Source organism: Pseudopodoces humilis, chromosome 11, assembly GCF_049639895.1.
Source record: "Pseudopodoces humilis isolate 2021_Gansu_Grassland_sample_001 chromosome 11, ASM4963989v1, whole genome shotgun sequence".
Classification (NCBI taxonomy): domain Eukaryota; kingdom Metazoa; phylum Chordata; class Aves; order Passeriformes; family Paridae; genus Pseudopodoces; species Pseudopodoces humilis.
The window spans coordinates 4,210,729-4,229,449 of record NC_142210.1 but is presented as its reverse complement, the minus strand read 5'-3'; the positions used below and the strand labels follow the sequence as shown (position 1 = coordinate 4,229,449).

The 18,721-nt window shown below is 47.1% G+C and overlaps 1 protein-coding gene across 1 annotated transcript; it reads right to left on the bottom strand.

The window, feature by feature from the left end:
* Positions 1 to 455: 455 nt before the first annotated feature.
* On the bottom strand, positions 456 to 14,044 carry ATG4B (autophagy related 4B cysteine peptidase). Its single transcript, XM_005529503.3, has 12 exons — positions 13,946 to 14,044; positions 13,446 to 13,517; positions 11,350 to 11,448; positions 10,823 to 10,924; positions 10,352 to 10,424; positions 9,929 to 10,008; positions 7,227 to 7,423; positions 6,211 to 6,289; positions 5,342 to 5,487; positions 4,611 to 4,667; positions 4,040 to 4,133; positions 456 to 2,220 (listed from the first exon to the last, which is right to left on the bottom strand). Exons 3-12 carry the CDS (start codon positions 11,408 to 11,410, stop codon positions 2,147 to 2,149), a joined length of 963 nt encoding a protein of 320 aa, XP_005529560.2. The 5' UTR covers positions 11,411 to 11,448; positions 13,446 to 13,517; positions 13,946 to 14,044; the 3' UTR covers positions 456 to 2,146.
* Between the last annotated feature and the right edge of the window lie 4,677 nt (positions 14,045 to 18,721).

The window sequence follows — 18,721 nt, the reverse complement described above, 5'->3', positions numbered from 1 at the left end:
ACACTCAGGTAAAATCTTGTCTGGCAGAGCTGTCCCTAAACATAAAACCATGAACATGAAATAAACAGTAGAATTTGTGTTCTACACAAATTTTTGTTGGAAAGGAATCTTAAGGATCATTTTTCCATGGGCAGGGACACCTTCCACTATCCCAGGTTGCTCCAAGTCCTGCCCAGCTTGGCCTTGGACACTTCCAGGGATGGGGCAGCCACAGCTTCTCTGGGCACTCTGTGCCAGGGCCACACCATCCTCTGAGGGAAGAATTTCTTCCTAGTATTCCACCTACCCCTGCCCTCTGACAGTGGGAAGCCATTTCCCCTTGTCCTGTCCCTCCAGGCCCTTGTCCAAAGCCCTTCTCCAGCTCCCTTGGAGCCCCTCTACACCCTGGACTCTTGTGGGGTACTGCATACTACCCACCACTGCCTTCAATGTGCGCAAGGACATCAGGACAGGCAAAGATTTTAGATCTGTTTATTCAGATAGAAATTGAAAGCAGATGAATGGAGCACAGCCCCACTTCCTCTGCTGCCTCTTCCCCTGACTACAAGAGAAAAGAGGAGAAGCAGGCAGAAAGCAGCAAATAATAATTTAGTGACAGAAGCATTGTGGTTCCCAGTTCAAACCTCTGCTTTCGGGTATCGCAAGGACAATTAGAGCATCAGTAGGTCAGTCACGGGGGAAACAGGTCATTTCTAGCCTGGTGGTACCACCCTTGGGCACACCACCATCATCTGACAGGTTCCAAGCCTGAATGCACAAACCAAAGCCTTGTAAACAGGGTTGAAGTGTGCAGCACGCACCAAGGAAACTACGGCAGCAACTTCCCTTGCAGTGTGCATGGAGACAGCTCTCCTCCATGACTTACCTTTCACTCTGTGGTAAAGGGCCCTAGGCAGAGCTACCATCTTAAAATAGCTAAAATTTCCAGTATATTTGAATCTTTTCAAGGCATTCTGCTCTTGGGATGGTTACCTGACAGAGGTTTCTCCAGGTTAACTCCTACAGCACCTCTGGGCACACTCCACAGGGAGGGGAGCTGGCAGAGGCAAGGTACCGACACAGCTCGGAAACCTACTCGACCTTCAGGCACCTCTTCTGCTTTGGAAAGGGAATGTCTGACAGGAGTAGCTGGAGGAGGTATTGACCAATCCACCCAGGGCACCTCAAGAGGTTTTACAGCTTGGGTTTTTGGCAGGACAACACCACTCCCTAGTCGCCATGCCAGCACACTGGGGGACAAGCAGAAGAAGCCTGGCACATGCCTGGCAGATCTCTGCTGCCCTGTTTCAGCTCTCCCAGCTCTGGACTCTCTTTTCCGGAGCTGTGGAATTCAGTTTTCTGTTCAAAGCAGCTTTCCTGAAGGTACTTGCTGTAGAGACTATTCCATTGTAGAAGCACATGGATTGACTCACTTAACATGCATTTTCTATTTTTCCATTCCTTCTGTTATTTAAACTGGGATTGAGATGCTCCCCAGCAGCACAGGACTGCTCCACACTTTACTTTTTGAATTCCCAGTCACTTAGAAGTTCCCTCAATTCCCTTTCCATAGGGTGTGAACAGGAGAGGTAGTGCTGAGTGTCCTGCAGAGCATGAACAGGAGTTGTACCGTAGGGACCTGCACTCCGGAGCCTTCACAGCTGTCTGTGGGACGTGGCTGCTGTTCCCTGGCATTGTGAGCTGCAGTCCAGGTTGGCCAGTGAGAAGGGAAGCTGCTAAAGGCAGAAACTGGATGTTTCTCCTGCTAAATGATGGGTGGGCTCTACTTAAGCTTCAGAGGGGAGTCCCCATGAAAGGATTCAGCGCTCTAACGATTTCCATGCCTCCCCCAGAAGGCCCAGCTGACCTGCTGATGTAACAGATAGGCTTTGAACTCCTAAGCACCACTGCATCCACTTCCAGCAACTTTTTGCTGCTGAGAAATTCCAACTGCAGCCAGTAAGGCTGTAAGACTCTCTTGGTTCTTCATCCCACTGCAGACACTGCGCGCTCCGCTCCAAGGCTGCACGGAATGCCAGGATGGACGGGAGGCAGGGATGGCAGCAAGCGCCTATGAAAACCGGTAGCCCCAGGCTCTCGAAGGAGCTTCCCTCCCCCCTTCTCCCCACACATACACAAATTTGCAGAGTCAGTTTCCTATTTGTTTTCAAAGGGACAGGATTTCAAAGTCTTCATCTTCCGAGTCAAAGAACCTTTCCAATCTGTCGGCATCAGAGGAGTCTGGAAGAGAAAAAGAAAGCGCTGCCTCAGTGGGATGCTGTGACTGTCAGCACAGAGACCAGCAGCTGGAGGGCATTACAGTTTGAGTGCCAAGTGCCTAAAAGTTCCAAGACTCGGTGACAAACCCGAGTGAGGGCTCTGAGGAGGATAAGAACATGCCAGTGGTATGGAAAATGCACTGGAGAAAATTACATGGAGCACAGAAGCATGTCATCTTTCACATATCCAAACACATTTCTGCTGCCACTGTTTTGTACAACCTTCCTGTGCCCCCAGCTCTGCATTAGCAGGAGATTGTTCTGCCTCAGGCTCAAAACAGGAGAACTTGCCCAGGTCTGGACTAATACCCAGAAAAAAATTCTGTCCCAATTAGGAGATACATTTACCTCTATGTATTAGAGAATTGTTTCTGCTATAGTTGTTTTTGGTGCAACTGTTAAGGAATGGAATTACAATATGCACTCTAATCAAAAGTAACTAGTACAGTTCACTAGTTGATCCCACCTCTCCACCCTTCAAACTATATGGTGAAGAAGGAGCTCACACTTAAAGAGGAAGGAAGCAACTTTAACACAGGGGGAAGTAAAGGAGAAACCTTTATTACTTCAGGCTGGACAGTTACAGAATCCCAGAATGATTTGGGTTGGAGGGGACCTTAAAGATCATCCAGTCCTGGCCCCCTGCCATGGGCAGGGACACCTTCCACTATCCCAGGCTGCTCCAAGCCCTGTCCAACCTAGTCTTGGACACTTCCAGGGATGGGGCAGCCATAGGCTCTCTGGGCAACCTGTGCCAGGGTCCCACCTCTCTCTCACAGGGTATTTCTTTTCAATATCCTGTCTATCCCTGCCCTCTAGCAGTGGGAAGCCATTCCCACTTGTCCTGACACTGTGTACCCTCTACAGCTTTCTTGCTACCCATTTAGGCCCTGAAAGGGGCTCAAAGTTCAATTACTCCTTCTAGTGAGAGACAGGACTAACAGAAATTAAATGGCCTTGGCAGATGGGAGAGGCTCTGCAGCCAGGGATGAGGGAGAAGGACAAGTAGTCCATTACAAAAATATTTTTAGGAGTAGGAAAGACAACATTAAGGACAATTAAGGCAAGGATCAATTGACAGTTTAAGGGAATTGAGCACTCTTAACAGCAAAGGACAGAGTGATAATGAAAGCTTTAAAGGAAGGAGGGCAGAGAGAGAGAGAGGGAGACTAGAAGTGCAGGTTGCCAGGGGGCCATCCAATGCCTGGTTACAGGGTAGGCTTGCCCACACACACTCACTGCTCTTGGCAGAAGCAGGCAATGGCTTTATCTCCTGCACTGTTTGCTCATGTTATTAATGTGATAAGCAGAGCCTGACAGGCAAGATTAGTGCCCAGCACTTGTCCTTTTTCCCACTGGTAGTGGTACATGCCAGGAAGGAGTGCCTTATGCTGCAACTAAGTGTGACCAGGCCTGTCCTGAAGCATTTTCGTTACCTACAGACTGTTTTCAGCCTTTTCACTGGACACTTTTGATTCCTCCAAGCATCCCTTCAGAAACCAGAGTCACACTGCCATGACAGCCTGTGAGCTTGTTTGTCCTTCTGCTCATCATCATCACCATCACCATTCACAGATTGTTCTAAAAATCATCTTGAGACACTGTGGCATCTGCAGACCTGTAGCTGAAAGCTGAAGAACTACATCAACTGACTCAAGAGCTCCAGGTTAAATTCCAGGTGGAATAGGGACATACTAGAAGTCATTATGTAATTCCACATGATTCCCAGAAACCCAGAGGGACTGGCTCACCCTCAGCTCTCCCTCTCTGTGTGGCCTCACCTGGTGTGAGATTCAGGACGTCAGGGTTGGAGAAGTGTGAGGGCTGGCGTTCCACCAGCTCAAACATGGGCAGCGCTCCTCTGACCAGGGACAGCTGTGGAGACAGAGCAGAGCCATGAGAACCAACAGCTCTGCACTGCTGGTGCACTTCAGGGATAATAATGATCTGTTGAGATTTCACTGTAGCTGGAAAAATGTTTTTCAAAGCTTTTGAATCACATCATCAACAGGATTTCAGAGCTATGCTCCTTTGGGTAGTTTATTAAACTATTTTAATGTGCTTAAAATGGAATCATGCTGCAGAGAACATGGTCTCTGTGTAGTGGTTTGGAAACAAAACAATACTTGATATTCCTTGCTCAGGGACAGAGAATCAGAGAGAGAGAGGGAAACTGGAAAGTAAGTCCAAGATTTTCAAGTCCAACCATTCCCCCAGCACTGCCAACATCACCCCTAAACCATGTCCCCAAGTGCCACATGCACATGCATTTTGAACATTTCCTGGGATGGGGACTCCACCACCTCCCCGGGCAGCCTGTTCCAATGTCTGACCAGATCTATAAACACAAACCTTTTTGATTTGCTGGCACCAGTCATTAAAATCTGCCTCTGTGTTGCAGAAAAAGCCCTGGGGAAGAAAAAAAAAACAAAACAAAACAAAAAAAAAAAAACCAAAACAAAAAAAAAAGAAAAAAAAAAGAGAAAAAGACAAAAAGACTTTCTATATTTTAGATTGATTATTTTGGACTTAAGGCCCTGTATCAACACCATGTAAGCAACATGATCAGGACTGGGAAGAGTTACTACTCCTGACTGCCTTGCTTTAAAAATGTGCCTCACATGCCCTGTTAAACTAAACACTCCAAAGGCTTGATGTGACCAGGCTATCCAAGTGCTAGAATCATCAATTTTTTCTTTACTGCAGAAGGAAAACCCTATGGAAACACAGGGCAGGCATCTCAGCTTCAACAGAAAACAAGCCATGGTGCATCATCATATGGATTCAAGAATGGATTCAGATCTGCCCCTCAAAAGGCTGGAATCAAAGCCCAACCTTAACCTGAGAGAATGCACTGCTCCATGAGGAATGGTATTTAACTGCCATGCAAGGGGGACTTCCCTGGGACAAGCCACTCCCTGTGAGGAGCTGCTTTACCAGTGTCACCAAAACCCAGGGCAGCACTTGCTGAGAGCACTGCAGAGTACCCAGCCCATCAGCACTGCTTCTGCCAGCTCCCTGTGGAACAGAGGGCCCCCAGCACTGCTCCTGGGGTGATGGGGAACAGGGGGAACAGGACACACCACGGCAATGGAGGGGTCGAGCTCGGCGATGCTCATCCTGCACGGAGGGTGCTGGCAGTGGAAGCTTTCGTCGGGGAGGCAGCCGCTGTCGCTGGGATCCACCGCCGGCTGCGTGGTGTGGGGATCCAGGTAAATGAGTTCCTCACCTGGGCAGAGAGGCAGGGACAGATCAACAGGAAGAACCATGCCAGAAGTGGACAAGTGGTGAAAGAGGAGGAAGAGCAATGGCCAAGCCAGCTCTAATAACCACACAGAGGAATCCACATTCCAGGAACATTTTGCTTTCAGCTACCTCCCCAAATGCTTCTCAGCCAGGCACAGCTGCCAGCACAACCACAGTGGCCACTCCACTGTGACATCCATTGAGGCACAGGCACAGGGATTGAGGCACAGGCACTATTTGGGTACTGCTCCTGCTCATCCCTTCCTGGGTAGAGCTCAAATAGACCCAAGAAATCTAAAGCACAAATAACCTGAAGTCTCTGGCAGAGAGGAAACCAGAGGGAAGAAGGAGATTAATAAGAATTTGTACATTGTACATTTGTACATGTAAGAATTTGAGGAACACCTAAAGAACAGTTAAATCCATTCAAGCCACAGAGGGAGGTCAGCTCCAAATGCAGGAAGCAGGCTCTATGCACTCCACAGACCCGATTAGTGTTACGCAGTGGAAATTTATGGCCACTGTTCAAATCTGCATCACTCAGGTGAGAAGTTCAGCCCACAGCAGCCTTCCATGCTTCCAGCAGGAAAGCAGAACCCTGCAGCATGCACCACAGGCTAAACAGGAGAACTATACCACCCCACAAGCATTTTTTAGCCATGGGGGAGATTATATGGACAGTCTTAGCAGTCCTCTGGGCACTCACCTACATAGCCAATGAAGTAGTGAGCACTGTTTGGCTTCCCTCCAATCACTCCCAGGGACTGGGGCATCATGAAGCAGTGCTGGAAAAGCAACACGGAAAACACACAGCTGACAGACAGACAGTGAAACAGCAGGTGGGAACAAAGGCAAACATCCAGAAATGCAGTGGGAAAGAGGGACAGGGACATGGAAAATAAGCAACTCTAGTAGCAAAACCAGCCATTTCTGGAGAAAATCTCCATCAGGCTACAACACAGGGCTTTCTAGGAACATGGAAGCAGCTCAAAAGCACTTTTAAGTGCTGACAGGATTAGACAGGTGGACCAAATTAAAGAAGCTGCACTACTCCAGGACTTGGTATGGGCAAGTTCTGGCTCTGCTGATCCCTGGAGCTGTCATCAGGTTGCAATAGTGCTCTCAGGAGGGAACAATCATTCAGGAAACCGTTTAAGTTCCTTATCCACCTGGAGCAGCCAAGCATTATGTACTGAGTTAAGGGAAGTAACCTCCCACAAATTTGAATCTGAAAGTCTCTTATCCAAGCTCAGAGCTTGCTAGCATTGTACCCTCTGTCTTATGCACACCATAAATTCTGCAGCTTCTCAATACTCCAGCCTGCAACCACCTGACAGCTCTTAACCTCAGTCTGCAGCACAAACTTCAGCATCTGAGCCACAGGGAGTGTGCAACACTGTATTAACTAACACTCAGGTTACCACCAAGTTGTGCTGAACAAAGGCTTCAGCAGGTTGGTACCATCTGCACACAAAGAGGGACTGAGATTTAAGCTGTGAAGTAAGATCCTCAAAAGAAGAAGAAATACCCCATCCAAAAAAGGCCTAACCCCTCAAGTCCCCCATTTTCCTGACTGCAGCTTACAAGAACCTATATCCTGACCTCTGACAAGGATTGTCTCTAAATATATTTTTCTTTTGCAACAACTTCTGAGTAATTACTTAATTCACAACAGGATCCTTAAGCATCACCCCAGCAGGAATTCAGCTCCAGATTCCCTACCTTTAGTGTTTCAATATAGGCTTCATTGATCTCTGTGAGCCCGAGGCGGAGAGGTATCAGCAGCACCAGTGGTTTCCACAGGGTGAGCCTCTCTCTGAGCCCCACATCCTCTGGGCACCCATTGTAGAGCACATCTGACTCCAAGGCAGGGCATGCTGCAGCTCCAGCACATGGCACGCTGGCCTGGCACAACCTCCCTGGGGAAAGGGAACAGGAGCACAAAGCATCAGGACTCCATTTCCAGACCTTGAGTCATTCCTCTGAATGTTGTCATCAACAACTGCTCTTTACCAAAAGCCTACAGCACTTAAAGCCATGAAAAGCTTGAAGAGGTCGAGTGCTGGGGTTGTGTGATGTGTGTGTGCAAGGCTGCTGCAGGGCTCAGCCTCAGCTGAGCTCACACCAAGCACCTTGTACTCAATGGACAGCAAAAATGCAAATTCTTCCTGAAATATGAGCAGCAATCACCTGTGCCAACAAACGAGTTGATTAGCAGGTCAATTGATTAGCAACTGTCCTGAGTTCACAAAGCCTATAGGCAGAAAGAGGAAAGTTCTGGAGTGTCCAGCTCCAGAGGAGTTCACAGAGGATAGGAATGAACTGAGTGAGGACAGCATTGTGAGTTAACACAGGAAATTTTCACCTGTAACTTCTGTAGCAAGATACAGACATGGTACCTGTCTAGAGTAGTTATAACTTTCCCAAAGGTCACAAAAACCTTCATAAATTTTATTTGGGATCATTCACAAGCTACTTTACAGACCTAAAGCAGTATGGTCATTAAATTCTGCAATTTCAGCATGAGCTCTGCCTCTAAGATATGGGGCAGCAGAACTCCTTAGGGCATACACATGACATAAGCACTCTGCATCCTCATCCTAAAGGCTTGACAAACACATAGCCAGGCTGTAACGCACCCAGATTATGTAAATTCTGGTCCAGAAACAGCTCCAAGCCTACCTGTCTCACTGGCCAATTTAATTACTTGCTGGGTATGTGAAAAAAAAAAACAAAAACAAAACAACAACCCAAACCCCAAAGAAACCCACAGCATGATTAAAGAATCATGAAGCCAAGGCAGTTGGACAGAATTACAGAGACTCATTTAATTTATTCCCAGCCTAAACTGAATGCCAGGACACCCTAGCAGGTAGGACATGATGTAAACAAACACCTTAATCACCAGCCATTTGCACTTTCAGCTGGGTATTTGTTCACCACTGAGGGATTCAAACCCAGCTGAGTGAGGACAGTATTACACTCAAATTTAGTAGAAATAGGACTTTGATCTAAAGCCTCAGGAGGAGACACAACCTGCACAGATGTTAGCAGTTCCTCCATATACTGTTCCTCAAGGAGAGAGAAGATGTATGTGTGCATCCCATGCACAGAAAGAGTTACCAGAGGCCCTGGAGAAACTCAAAGTCATTATCTGTAGCAATTTCTCCTGTTAAAGCAGGTTTTTTGTTGCAGTAGCCCGCCTGTCCAGATGATCTGACCAGCTGCCAAGCCAGGGCTGTTGCTGAAGGGGGTGTCACTGCAGGTTTCCTCATCAGGCAAAGCATGTGGCAATCCTGCACCATGTATGAACATATTTACCTGCAGTTTAAGCAGCAGAGAGCTTGGCACAGGCTAAATTCACCTTGCTATCTGGCAGACTTTGCAGTTCTGTGGTGCCACAGCAGAGCAGAACCTGCCTAAAGCTTCCCAGCTGGATCCAAACCATTTACTGCAAACATATTGCAACAGATCTGACATGACACCTCTCCTGCTGCAGCTGCTGCTGACAAGTACTGGCTTTAACCGTCTTGGATTCTCCTCCATCTCAGGCCCAGCTGAGTCATGGAACACTGACACAGAAGGGATAAAGATTTATGTTTCTTCACTGCAGTAAGAAAAGGCATTTCCTGTGAACCTTTGGCTGAACCCTATCAGTGATGGAATTAACAGATGTATGAAACAACATTATTATTATTATCCACAATGTTTGAGGCACAAGGTATCAAACACAAACCTACAAACATGTAACACATCAGACCCATTCACAGTGACTTTCAGGCCCTGAACAGGTACATTATGATCCACGTTTCAGGTAAAGAAGCACACACATCCCTGCCCATGACAAGTTGTACAGACATGTCACTTGAAGCAGCATCAGTGCTGAATTGCCAGTGCCAGACAGACACAGCCTGCAGCACACTCAAGCCTCATAGCCAGCATGCTTCAGCTCTAGAAGTGATATTTGCAGGCTAAAGATGAAAGATAATACAATTTCTGTTTTAAAACTGGCCTTTGTTTAAGCCAAGGGCATCAGCACATACCTTCAGTTGTATGTACGACACCTGGTTTGACTTTAAAATGTCTCAACACTGCATACTTTGCCTTTAATTGTAACATACCAAAGAATCCCAGAATGACTGGGGTTGGAAGGACCTTAAAGCCCATCTCATTCCTTCCCCTGCCATGGGCAGGGACACCTTCCACTATCCCAGACTGCTCCAAGCTCCATCCAACCTGGCTTTGGACACTTCCAGGGATGGGGCAGCCACAGCTTCTCTGGGCAATCTGTGTCGGGGCCTCACCACTTTCACAGGGAGCAATTTCTCAAAGACAACACATAACTTCATGCTTGTGCTCTCCAGATTTTTTCTGGGCTCTTGCTGCCCAGGATATACCACATTCTACCTCCATGTGACACTTACGGATTTCTTCCATCACCACTGTGTTGTCCATGGCTATGTGTACTGCCAGGGAACTCCATGTATCAAAAGTTGCAAGTTTTCTAGAGGAACATGAAAAACAAGTAATGAAGGATTAGTACAACTACAAGGCAAAGATGGTGGTATAGCAGAGAGGAGAAACTGGCTTAGGAGAGACTGCTGTTATCCATTGTGCTGTGAAATGTGCTTTGACCTGGGAAAGCTGCTGTTAGGCAATTCCAGCCTATTCCAGGGAGCCACCTGCTCATCTACTGACACAAGGGGAGAATGGTGAGAGGAGGGAGGGAGTTATTAAAGGCAGCCCACGCTCCAAAACCAGGCAGAACCCTGTCAGCTCAGAGGTACCACACACCAACCAGCCCCACAGCCTGACTGAAGAGAGAAAAGGAAAAGGGCAGCACTTACTTGAGCACCTGCGCGACCGTGTTTGGTCCGTACCACTGGCCTATGGATTTTCCCTCCCCGACTCCCATCTGGGCTGCATCACAACAAAAAACCAGAATAATGTAGTCAATAATTTCACCCACACTGCATCCCTTCCTAATCAGGCTTGTATTTAATAGGGAAGAACTCTCACTTGGAAACTTTATTGAATCAGCAGTATTTAATGTTTCATGGGGGTAAGAAGCACAGCCTGAAGGACTGCAGAGCAAATCTTTTCCTCAAAATGCAGCAGCACAGAAGTTCAAAGGGCAATGTTGCTTCAGAAGAAGCTTTACCCAGTGTTTGATCACTAGACCACCCCAATGAGCTGAGTTCTGTTCACCCCACAGGAAACACTAGAACAGGCTGCTTCTCTGATTTTTCAGGGAAGTTTGTATCAAGGTGAGAGCCTTCCTTAGCCCATTTGCTACATCTGAGCATTTTTCTTCTTACCTATCTGGTGAATGGAGTAGTAGCTGTCTTTTTTGTCAATGAAGGCATTAAGAACATTGAAGTAATTATCCATCTGCCTCTTCCCTTTTATCCATCTCCAGTCTAGGACAGACAAGGGATATATGAAATAAACATGGTATTTATTAGAAACCAGAGTCTGCAAGCTGCAATTCCCTTCCTGTCTATTGACCAACTCAATTTTCACAGTCACATTATTATAAGCATCTGAGGCATTCCCAACAGCAAAGGGCTAATTTTAAAATAACAGAAAACTCTCTTACAGTTGGGATAAAGTACCATCACCCATGGAAAAGCAAATAAACAAATATAAAATGAGAAAATTCAAGCATCCCCAGAGATTTCCAAGAAGACTATTCTCTCAAAAGCCCTGAACTTGAGAAGAGTGAGGAAAAACAGAGCCCTCAGCAATTCCCAGCTGTGTCCTTGTTATCTCTGTTCCTCCAAGTATTGCACTCATGGGAGCACATGGCCCTGGAAGTCACAGTGTGGGCTGTGCACTGGTTTACCTCTTCCCAAATGCCTGCAGACCAAGGCCTGAGCAAAGATCATCTGGCCACAGCGCAGCATGCAGCCCCAGCCCGTGTCAGAGGTGGGACCAGTTCCTCCTGGAAACAAGGATGGAAAATAAACAGGGAATGAATGGGGAGACAGTGCCAAGAGGGAGAAGAATGAATGGGCAGCAATTCACCAAGAAACGAGGCAGAAATGAGGGCTAGCTTAGCTCACACACCCAAGACTGAGAACCAAAAATGTGATTATTGATGAGTAACTTAGTGGCATCCCTTAAAAACAAATAAATAAACTCCTCTAACGCTAACTGAAAGGGGAAAAATTCTAAGGTAAATCCAAACCACCCAAAAGAGAGCTAAATTTCTCAGGATAATAGCCCTTGAGCCTGGATGCAGACTCCCAGCCCAATTCAGACACATTTCTACAAGAGGGTATTTGTCAAAGATGACTCTTGTAAGGCTCATCTTGAGAAGGCAACTCATCATGCAGAACAAACCAGTCCCCAGGGCATTCCCACATCAGAAGTGGCTACAAATAACATTTCAAAGTGAACAATGTAGCCAGGCCAGAAAAAAACAAGGCACCAGCCAAAAAAAAAAACCCTACCCAAGCAGTGAAGAAAAGACACAACCTACATATTGCTGGAGAAAGCTGGGTATCAGCTCATGCTGGAAAGTCTAAGACAAAGGACACAAGGCTGAAAGCATTTCCCTGACAGACCTTCCAAAGGAAACTGCTGCTCCTCCACTGCAGCTCTGGCTGCTACTACAAATAACAGAAATCAAATGTTCAGTGTGATCACAGTGGGTAATCTGTGCCTGGGCACAGTTTCTGCAAGTCTTTGTAATGCTGCTTTCTTCTTTTGGTCCTAAACAAGGAGAAAAATCACCTGGAGGAGTATTTAATCAGATTCTCAATGGTTACCAGTTGTCTTCTATAATTTCAGCAGTAATTCATAACACATACAAATTCCAAAAGTGATAATGCTCTACAAAATTAGCATTAGACAGTTCCCTAACCCTTACAATAATTAAGAGGGCTAGCAGAGGGAAGGGACAAACAGTAACAGGGATGACTGGGAGAAAAAAAATACTGAAAAAGGTTTACTGTATATGACATGCAGATCATATCTACAGTGTAAATGGAAAATTACTCAGAAAATGGTGTCTGTCTTCACCCCACAGCCTTTAATGACTCACAAGGACACCAAAATTGTGTCTGTGAGCCAGTTAAACATGTGCTAACCCTTTGTTCTCAAACATATGTTTAACTATGATGCACAAATGTGAATTTAAAGGGATTAAACTGCATCAAAGATGTCTCAGAGCTTGTGAGGCAGAGGACTTCCCAGCCAGGAAAGAACAGCACAAGCCAGAAGGACCAGTTAGAAGAAGTTTCTTTTCCAAACCTGAGCCATGTTCCTTTCCCACTGACTGCTGGGGATGACAAGTGACAGAAGGGGGACATGGGTAGGCCTTGGAGTCTCATTTACCTGCTCTTACATCTCCTCTGATACTGCTTGCACCCAGCACAGCAAACTCAAACCCCAGAAGAGGCCATGCAGAATACCTTAAGGAACCAAGACATCCTCCTTGGAGTTCCCTGGGAAATATTACTCCTATCACTACAGCTCCTGTGTTTAACAGACACTTCAGGCACCTAACTCCCCCTAGACAAGCAAAACCCCCACGCAGAGTCTGGAGCAGATGCACAAAGGCAGCAATTTCTGTATCATTCTCTGTGTTTCATCATTTTAATCCACTTCAAGCCCAAGACCATAATTCAATAATATTTCACACTAGACTAATGTAGGATGTGATGAAGTACAAAAATCCTCCCGTGTTGCCTAAAAAAAGAGCAGACTTCCCCAACTCCTCCTCGTGTCCTTTTAAAAACCACTGCTATCCCTCCTACCAAAGGAGATGAGGAATTTTCATTATCAGGTAAACAAAACGTCTGTCTTATCAACTAGATGAAGCACATTTCAGACTCTAATGAATGGAAATGATGTCACGTTTGTGAGGACTGGTTTATTAAGGATAACGGGATTACGATCATTTCCAGGATGTCTTCAGACCTCCAGACTACATACCAATAGCTGGGAAGTTCTTTCTGTAGGTGAACCAAAGCCGAGAGGTCACATCCAACAGGATCTCTTCCTTCTCTGGAAAGTGTTCAGCATGGAAAAGCACACACATGAGGGGGCACCAAGACAGCTAAATCCACCTCCCACTCATCCTCCCACAGGATTCTGCTCCTCACAGTCTGCAGGCATAGAGAGGCAGAGTCTGCCTGAGGAACAGGGCAGTACTGCTGTGCACAAAGCACTTCCTTTCTCCCCCAGAATAGCTGCAATCAACTCAAAGACACTATGGCCACAGGCAAATTATGAACCAGCAAACCATCGTTCTACATCCTGCCTCCACCATCCTGTCCTCATGACATGGCCCAACAATTTCCATATGGTAACTTTCCACACAAAAAATATTCCAGAAATGGCCAGACAGACAGAAGCGTGGCAGCTAAAACCCAACTGCAACACTAACAAAGTCCTCTGGAGCCTTAAAACATTGCACTGTGCACACAAAATACCTGTAAAAACACTGTATTTCCGGCCAAGGATCCAAACAGGCTCTTTGGTCTCAGGGAAGTCTTCATATTCAAACCTGAGGGTGTCGTAGGTAAGAGTAGCTGGAAAGAGAAAGGAGAAATCACAGGTCTTTGATAGCTTTTCTTTTTGTTTTTAAAACCAGACAAAGCTACAGAATCAGAGCTGCTGTGGCCCAGTGACTCCCACCCACCCCCAAAGCCCCTGGGCTGGCAGGAAATGGTCCCAGTGCCCTGCACCCATCAGCTCTGGGAGGCACAGAAGTGACCTATCCCTGGCATGCTCCCAGCTGCTCCACAGGCAGAAAAGCAGCTGGATTTCCAGGTTAGACCAGCTTCAGGTTCTGCCTGGGGCAGAAAACATCTAAAACTTCACCTGGCAGCTACACCATATCCCAGAACAGGCACCATCAGTGACAGCATTGATGTTGAGGGCCTCTTTTCCATCTAGCAAAGTGGTTAAAATCATCTTGCAGAGAATATAAATTTTGAGGGGAAAAGACAGACACAAAAGACAGATCACCTTAAGGTGGGAAGTAAATCTTGCTCAGTCCCTCCTCAAGAGGCACCAAACCCAGCAGAAGCCTTTAAGGTGTCACACCACAATGTGAGGAAGACAGAGCTGTGCAGGTGCGCTCATGCAAAGGTGACAAGCAAAACTTTTGTCTCTTTTGCTGGCTCCCTTCACACCATGCCATCCATCAGTACCTAAAAATCCATCCCCTTCCAAGACCATGACAGAACAACTCAGCAACCCAGGCTGCCCTTGGATCAGGGCATCTTAAGCTGTTGTGTACAGGGTACAAACAACAGGGAGGAAAAACCAGGGGAGTCGGATGAGCTGTGCTCCAGTAGATCTGTGTTTGGAAACACAGACTTTAAAGTAGCCTGGGAATTCTGGAAAAGACACACATGATTTTACAGGCACCAATTCTGTAACAAACCATCTCTAAAATTTAAAGCAGAGCTAAGACAGAATGTTCTGTAACTGTTAAAGATTGAAAACATCTCTCACAGCAAATGCAATAGAATCTGTGGCAATGTGATGTGAATTTAAGGCAGGACAAAGGAGTACACGGCCACAAGCTCCTGTCAGCCCCATTCTCTAAAATAACCACCCCTCTCCATGGGGCACGCCTCGCTTTTGGCTTCTACAGAGTAACCTGCTGTTACTCAAGGCACTTTGGCCTCCTGAAGTATCTCAGCCTTCTAATCTGGGTTCCTTGACCTGGAATTCCAATTCCCAATGTCCAAGAAAACACTTGAGCAGATACCACCACTAAGACCAGCTACTGTTTAAGCAGGAACCCCAGCAATCAAGATGACAACAGGCTCCTAAATCAAATTTTGAATCAGACTGCCTTAACTCCAGCCCACAAGATTTAAAGTATGTTACTTGTATGAATTAGTCTTTAAGACTGTTCCAGCCACTTTTAGGATTGCACAGGTCACATGTTCCCATTGCCACCCCATGATGTGATTCTTCAGCAAGCTAAGCAAAACAATTCTGCTTGCACAGAAATATCCTAACAAATTACTGCTGCAGTCTTCTCCTCTAACAAACTTTAGCAGGGAAATGAAGGATTTCTTTCCCATCTACTACCCAAACTTGCAAATGTCCAGATTTGAAAAGGTAACTGATATGATCTTAACATAAGTTCTGAAGTTCTCAGGAAGGTTTTAAAGCTCCAAGGAATATTCTATGGTTTGACAGTTCTTAAGCCTGCTATGTATCCAACTCAAACATCAAGCTATCCACAATCCTTCCTCCTCCTTCCCAGCAACATTTCCTGACCTGCTCAAATATCACAACCTCTGCAGCTGCACAGTTTGCAGGGCACCAGATCTTTAGCAAAGACAGATTTGCAACTGGACACTTCACAGCAAGGATCAGCAGCTGGAAAGGGGCTGCTAGAGTCTTTCCCTTTCCACCAAAGCTTGAAGAAGGGGTCAGCACACAGAGGGGGACCAGCCAGGTGTTCAGGGAATGCAGCATATGTCATGACACTGCACAACGGGAAGTTGAGTCCCAGGCTTGCAGCCCTTCAGCTGAATGCCCAACATCTGTACAAGGTCCTGTGTGTCCAGCTGTGCATCCCAAAGAGATGGTCAGACATTTGTGTTGGGATTTGGGGAGAAAATAGTTGAAAAGGTACAACTACTAAATACAGGAGTTCAGGTTTCCCCTTCACAGGCAAGAAAATTCCAGCGGTTGCTCCCAGTTAGTATCAAGGACGTTGTAATGAGAACAGTAAACTCCCCACAAGGCTTGAGGTCACTGCATGTTTCCTTTAAAAGCCTCCACCTTCATATGCTCCAGCACTTTTCCAAAGTCCATCTATTGTGCTATTGTCCAGATGGGCTAAACACCAGCCAGTGAGACCCAAACAATTCAAGCAGGGCACAAAGAACATCACAGACTGCACAGGAGCCTTTCTCTCCTTCTTATAGCCAGAGATAAAGAAGAGAAATACATCTGGAAATTCACCAAGCCGAAATCCTGTTTGAAGCTGCTCCTCTCGGAGCTGCAGAAGCTGGGTGAGATCAGCACATTTCTCAGGCAGTGCTCCAAAACTTCACCTTCAGAAAGCCCTCGGTCTATTTTAATTACTGACCTCTGAGCATCCAGGACAGTGGAGCAGCAGTTTCCGCAGAGAAGGACGTGCAGTCTCTGCACATCAAAACACGACAGCTCAACTTCACACGGTTTTATGGTTAAAAAGCAGAGTGTCAGCCCTGCACAGCTCACCCTGAGAAAGGCAGCCTCGCTTTCCAGGAGCATTGCACACACTGGGAATGAGGGGAGGCTGGCTGGATCACTGCCCCATGGGCACACCGTCAATGGCATCTGCAGAATACCTCATCCCAGAAAGTCTCAGCAGGAAAGGCAAAGCTTTGTACATGCCACAACAGAATCCCAGAATGGTTTGGGCTGGAAGGAACTTCAAGGCTCATCTCATTCCACCCCCTGCCATGGGCAGGAACACCTTCCAATAGACCAGGGTGCTCCAAGCCCCATCCAACCCTGGAACAATTCCAGGGATGGGGCAGCCATGGCTTCTCTGGGCAGCCTGTGCCAGGGCCTCCCCAAACTCACAGGGAAACATTCCTTCCCAACATCCCATCTAAGTCTGCCCTCTGGCAGTGGGAAGTGGTGGCACTCCAGGCCCTTGGCCAGAGTTGCTCTCCAGCTGTCCTGGAGCCCCTTTAGGACTGGAAGGGGCTCTCATGTCTCCCCAGAGCCTTCTCTTCTCCAGCCTGAACACTCCCACCTCTCCCAGCCTTTCCTCATAGGAGAGCTGCTCCATCATCTCAACACAAGAACAACTCTCTAAATACAAAGAATTAGGGTAGAAGATGAAACTTTCCCTCATTTCTCATAGTCTTAATCAGCACAATGAAACACTGGAGATAGAAACGTTATCCTAACTTGTAGCAAACACACCCAGAGACACAGCTGGGCACTGGGAGCAGCCCCTGAATGCTGCTGTCAGTTTGCAAATGTGCTGGAGGCCAGACCCTCGACAGCTCCGTGAGGGACCTAACTTCATCTCCCACACCACAACCAAAGCCATTTGTTTCCCTTTGGGAAACAAGTAACAACAAGCGAAGGCTCGGATGACTCAAACAGAAACACGGCAGGTGATTTTCCCAGCACCAACCACCTTGGCCAGTCTGCCTGCTGAAGAACTTCTCCCACAAGATAATGAAGCCAAGCTTTGGAGCGTGGCACTGAAGGAAAGCCAGGCTTTGGCATACATCCCTTCCCATACTGGTCCTGGGGCTTCTCCATTCTCTGAAAAGGCCTGGCTCTCACACCCCCCCAGATCCTTTAGCCTCCAACTCAGGTGCCACAAAAGGATCAGAAATGAGGTGGATATTCTCTCCTTTAGCTGATACAGGTACCTCACCCAAGGCAAAGGAGGAACACAGTTTGATGTGGAACATTTCACAGATAGTCAAGAAGAGAAGGTAAATTTACCACCACTTTAGTAAAACAAATTGCTGGAAAACACCAAACAGCTCAAACCCTCTTTTCTGCCCTTTCCAGAAGAAAGATTAGATCTTTTCTTTCCCCTAAGCTCTTTCAAACAAGACAAATCCTGATTATCTGAGCACCAAGGAGGAGTTACAAGACAGACTGAGAGGAAAGCCAGGCTACTGAAATGGGATACTTTCTTGAAGGCCTGGAGCAAACAGTTCCAAGTTTTGTTGTCAGCTCCCAGACAATCTCGGGAACAGGGCTGGACACGAAGGGGCTTGAGCCCAGAGATTCTCCTCCTCTCACGGAGGAGATCCAGCCACCACAGCAAAGTTTTCCTTCCCTTGCACGGCTCACATCAAGGGAAAGCAAACACACCTCCCGGACCAGGGGGTGCAAGTTCCCTCAGCGTCCGGTCCCCAGGTGTGACACTGCATCCGAGGACGCTCCGGGACGCTCTCAGCCGGACCACGCTGACAACAACCGCGGCACGAAGGCAAAAACAAGTCAGGACAGTCCTCAGGAGGGACAGGAGCCACGGATCCCCGGCACACCCGTGCTCGGCGATGCGGAGGAGGAGCCCACGGCGCGCAGGGAAGCGTTTGTTATTGGGAACAACACTTGATCTCTGCGGAGGCTACTACGCTAAGGCTGGGGGGAAGCGGGTCCCAACGCAAGTGCCAAACTCTTATTTTTACTTTACCCCGCACAAAACCAAAATCTCTTCCACAACCAGCTTTGCTAGAGCCCTCTGTGAGCGTGATGAGTGGCTGAGTCGC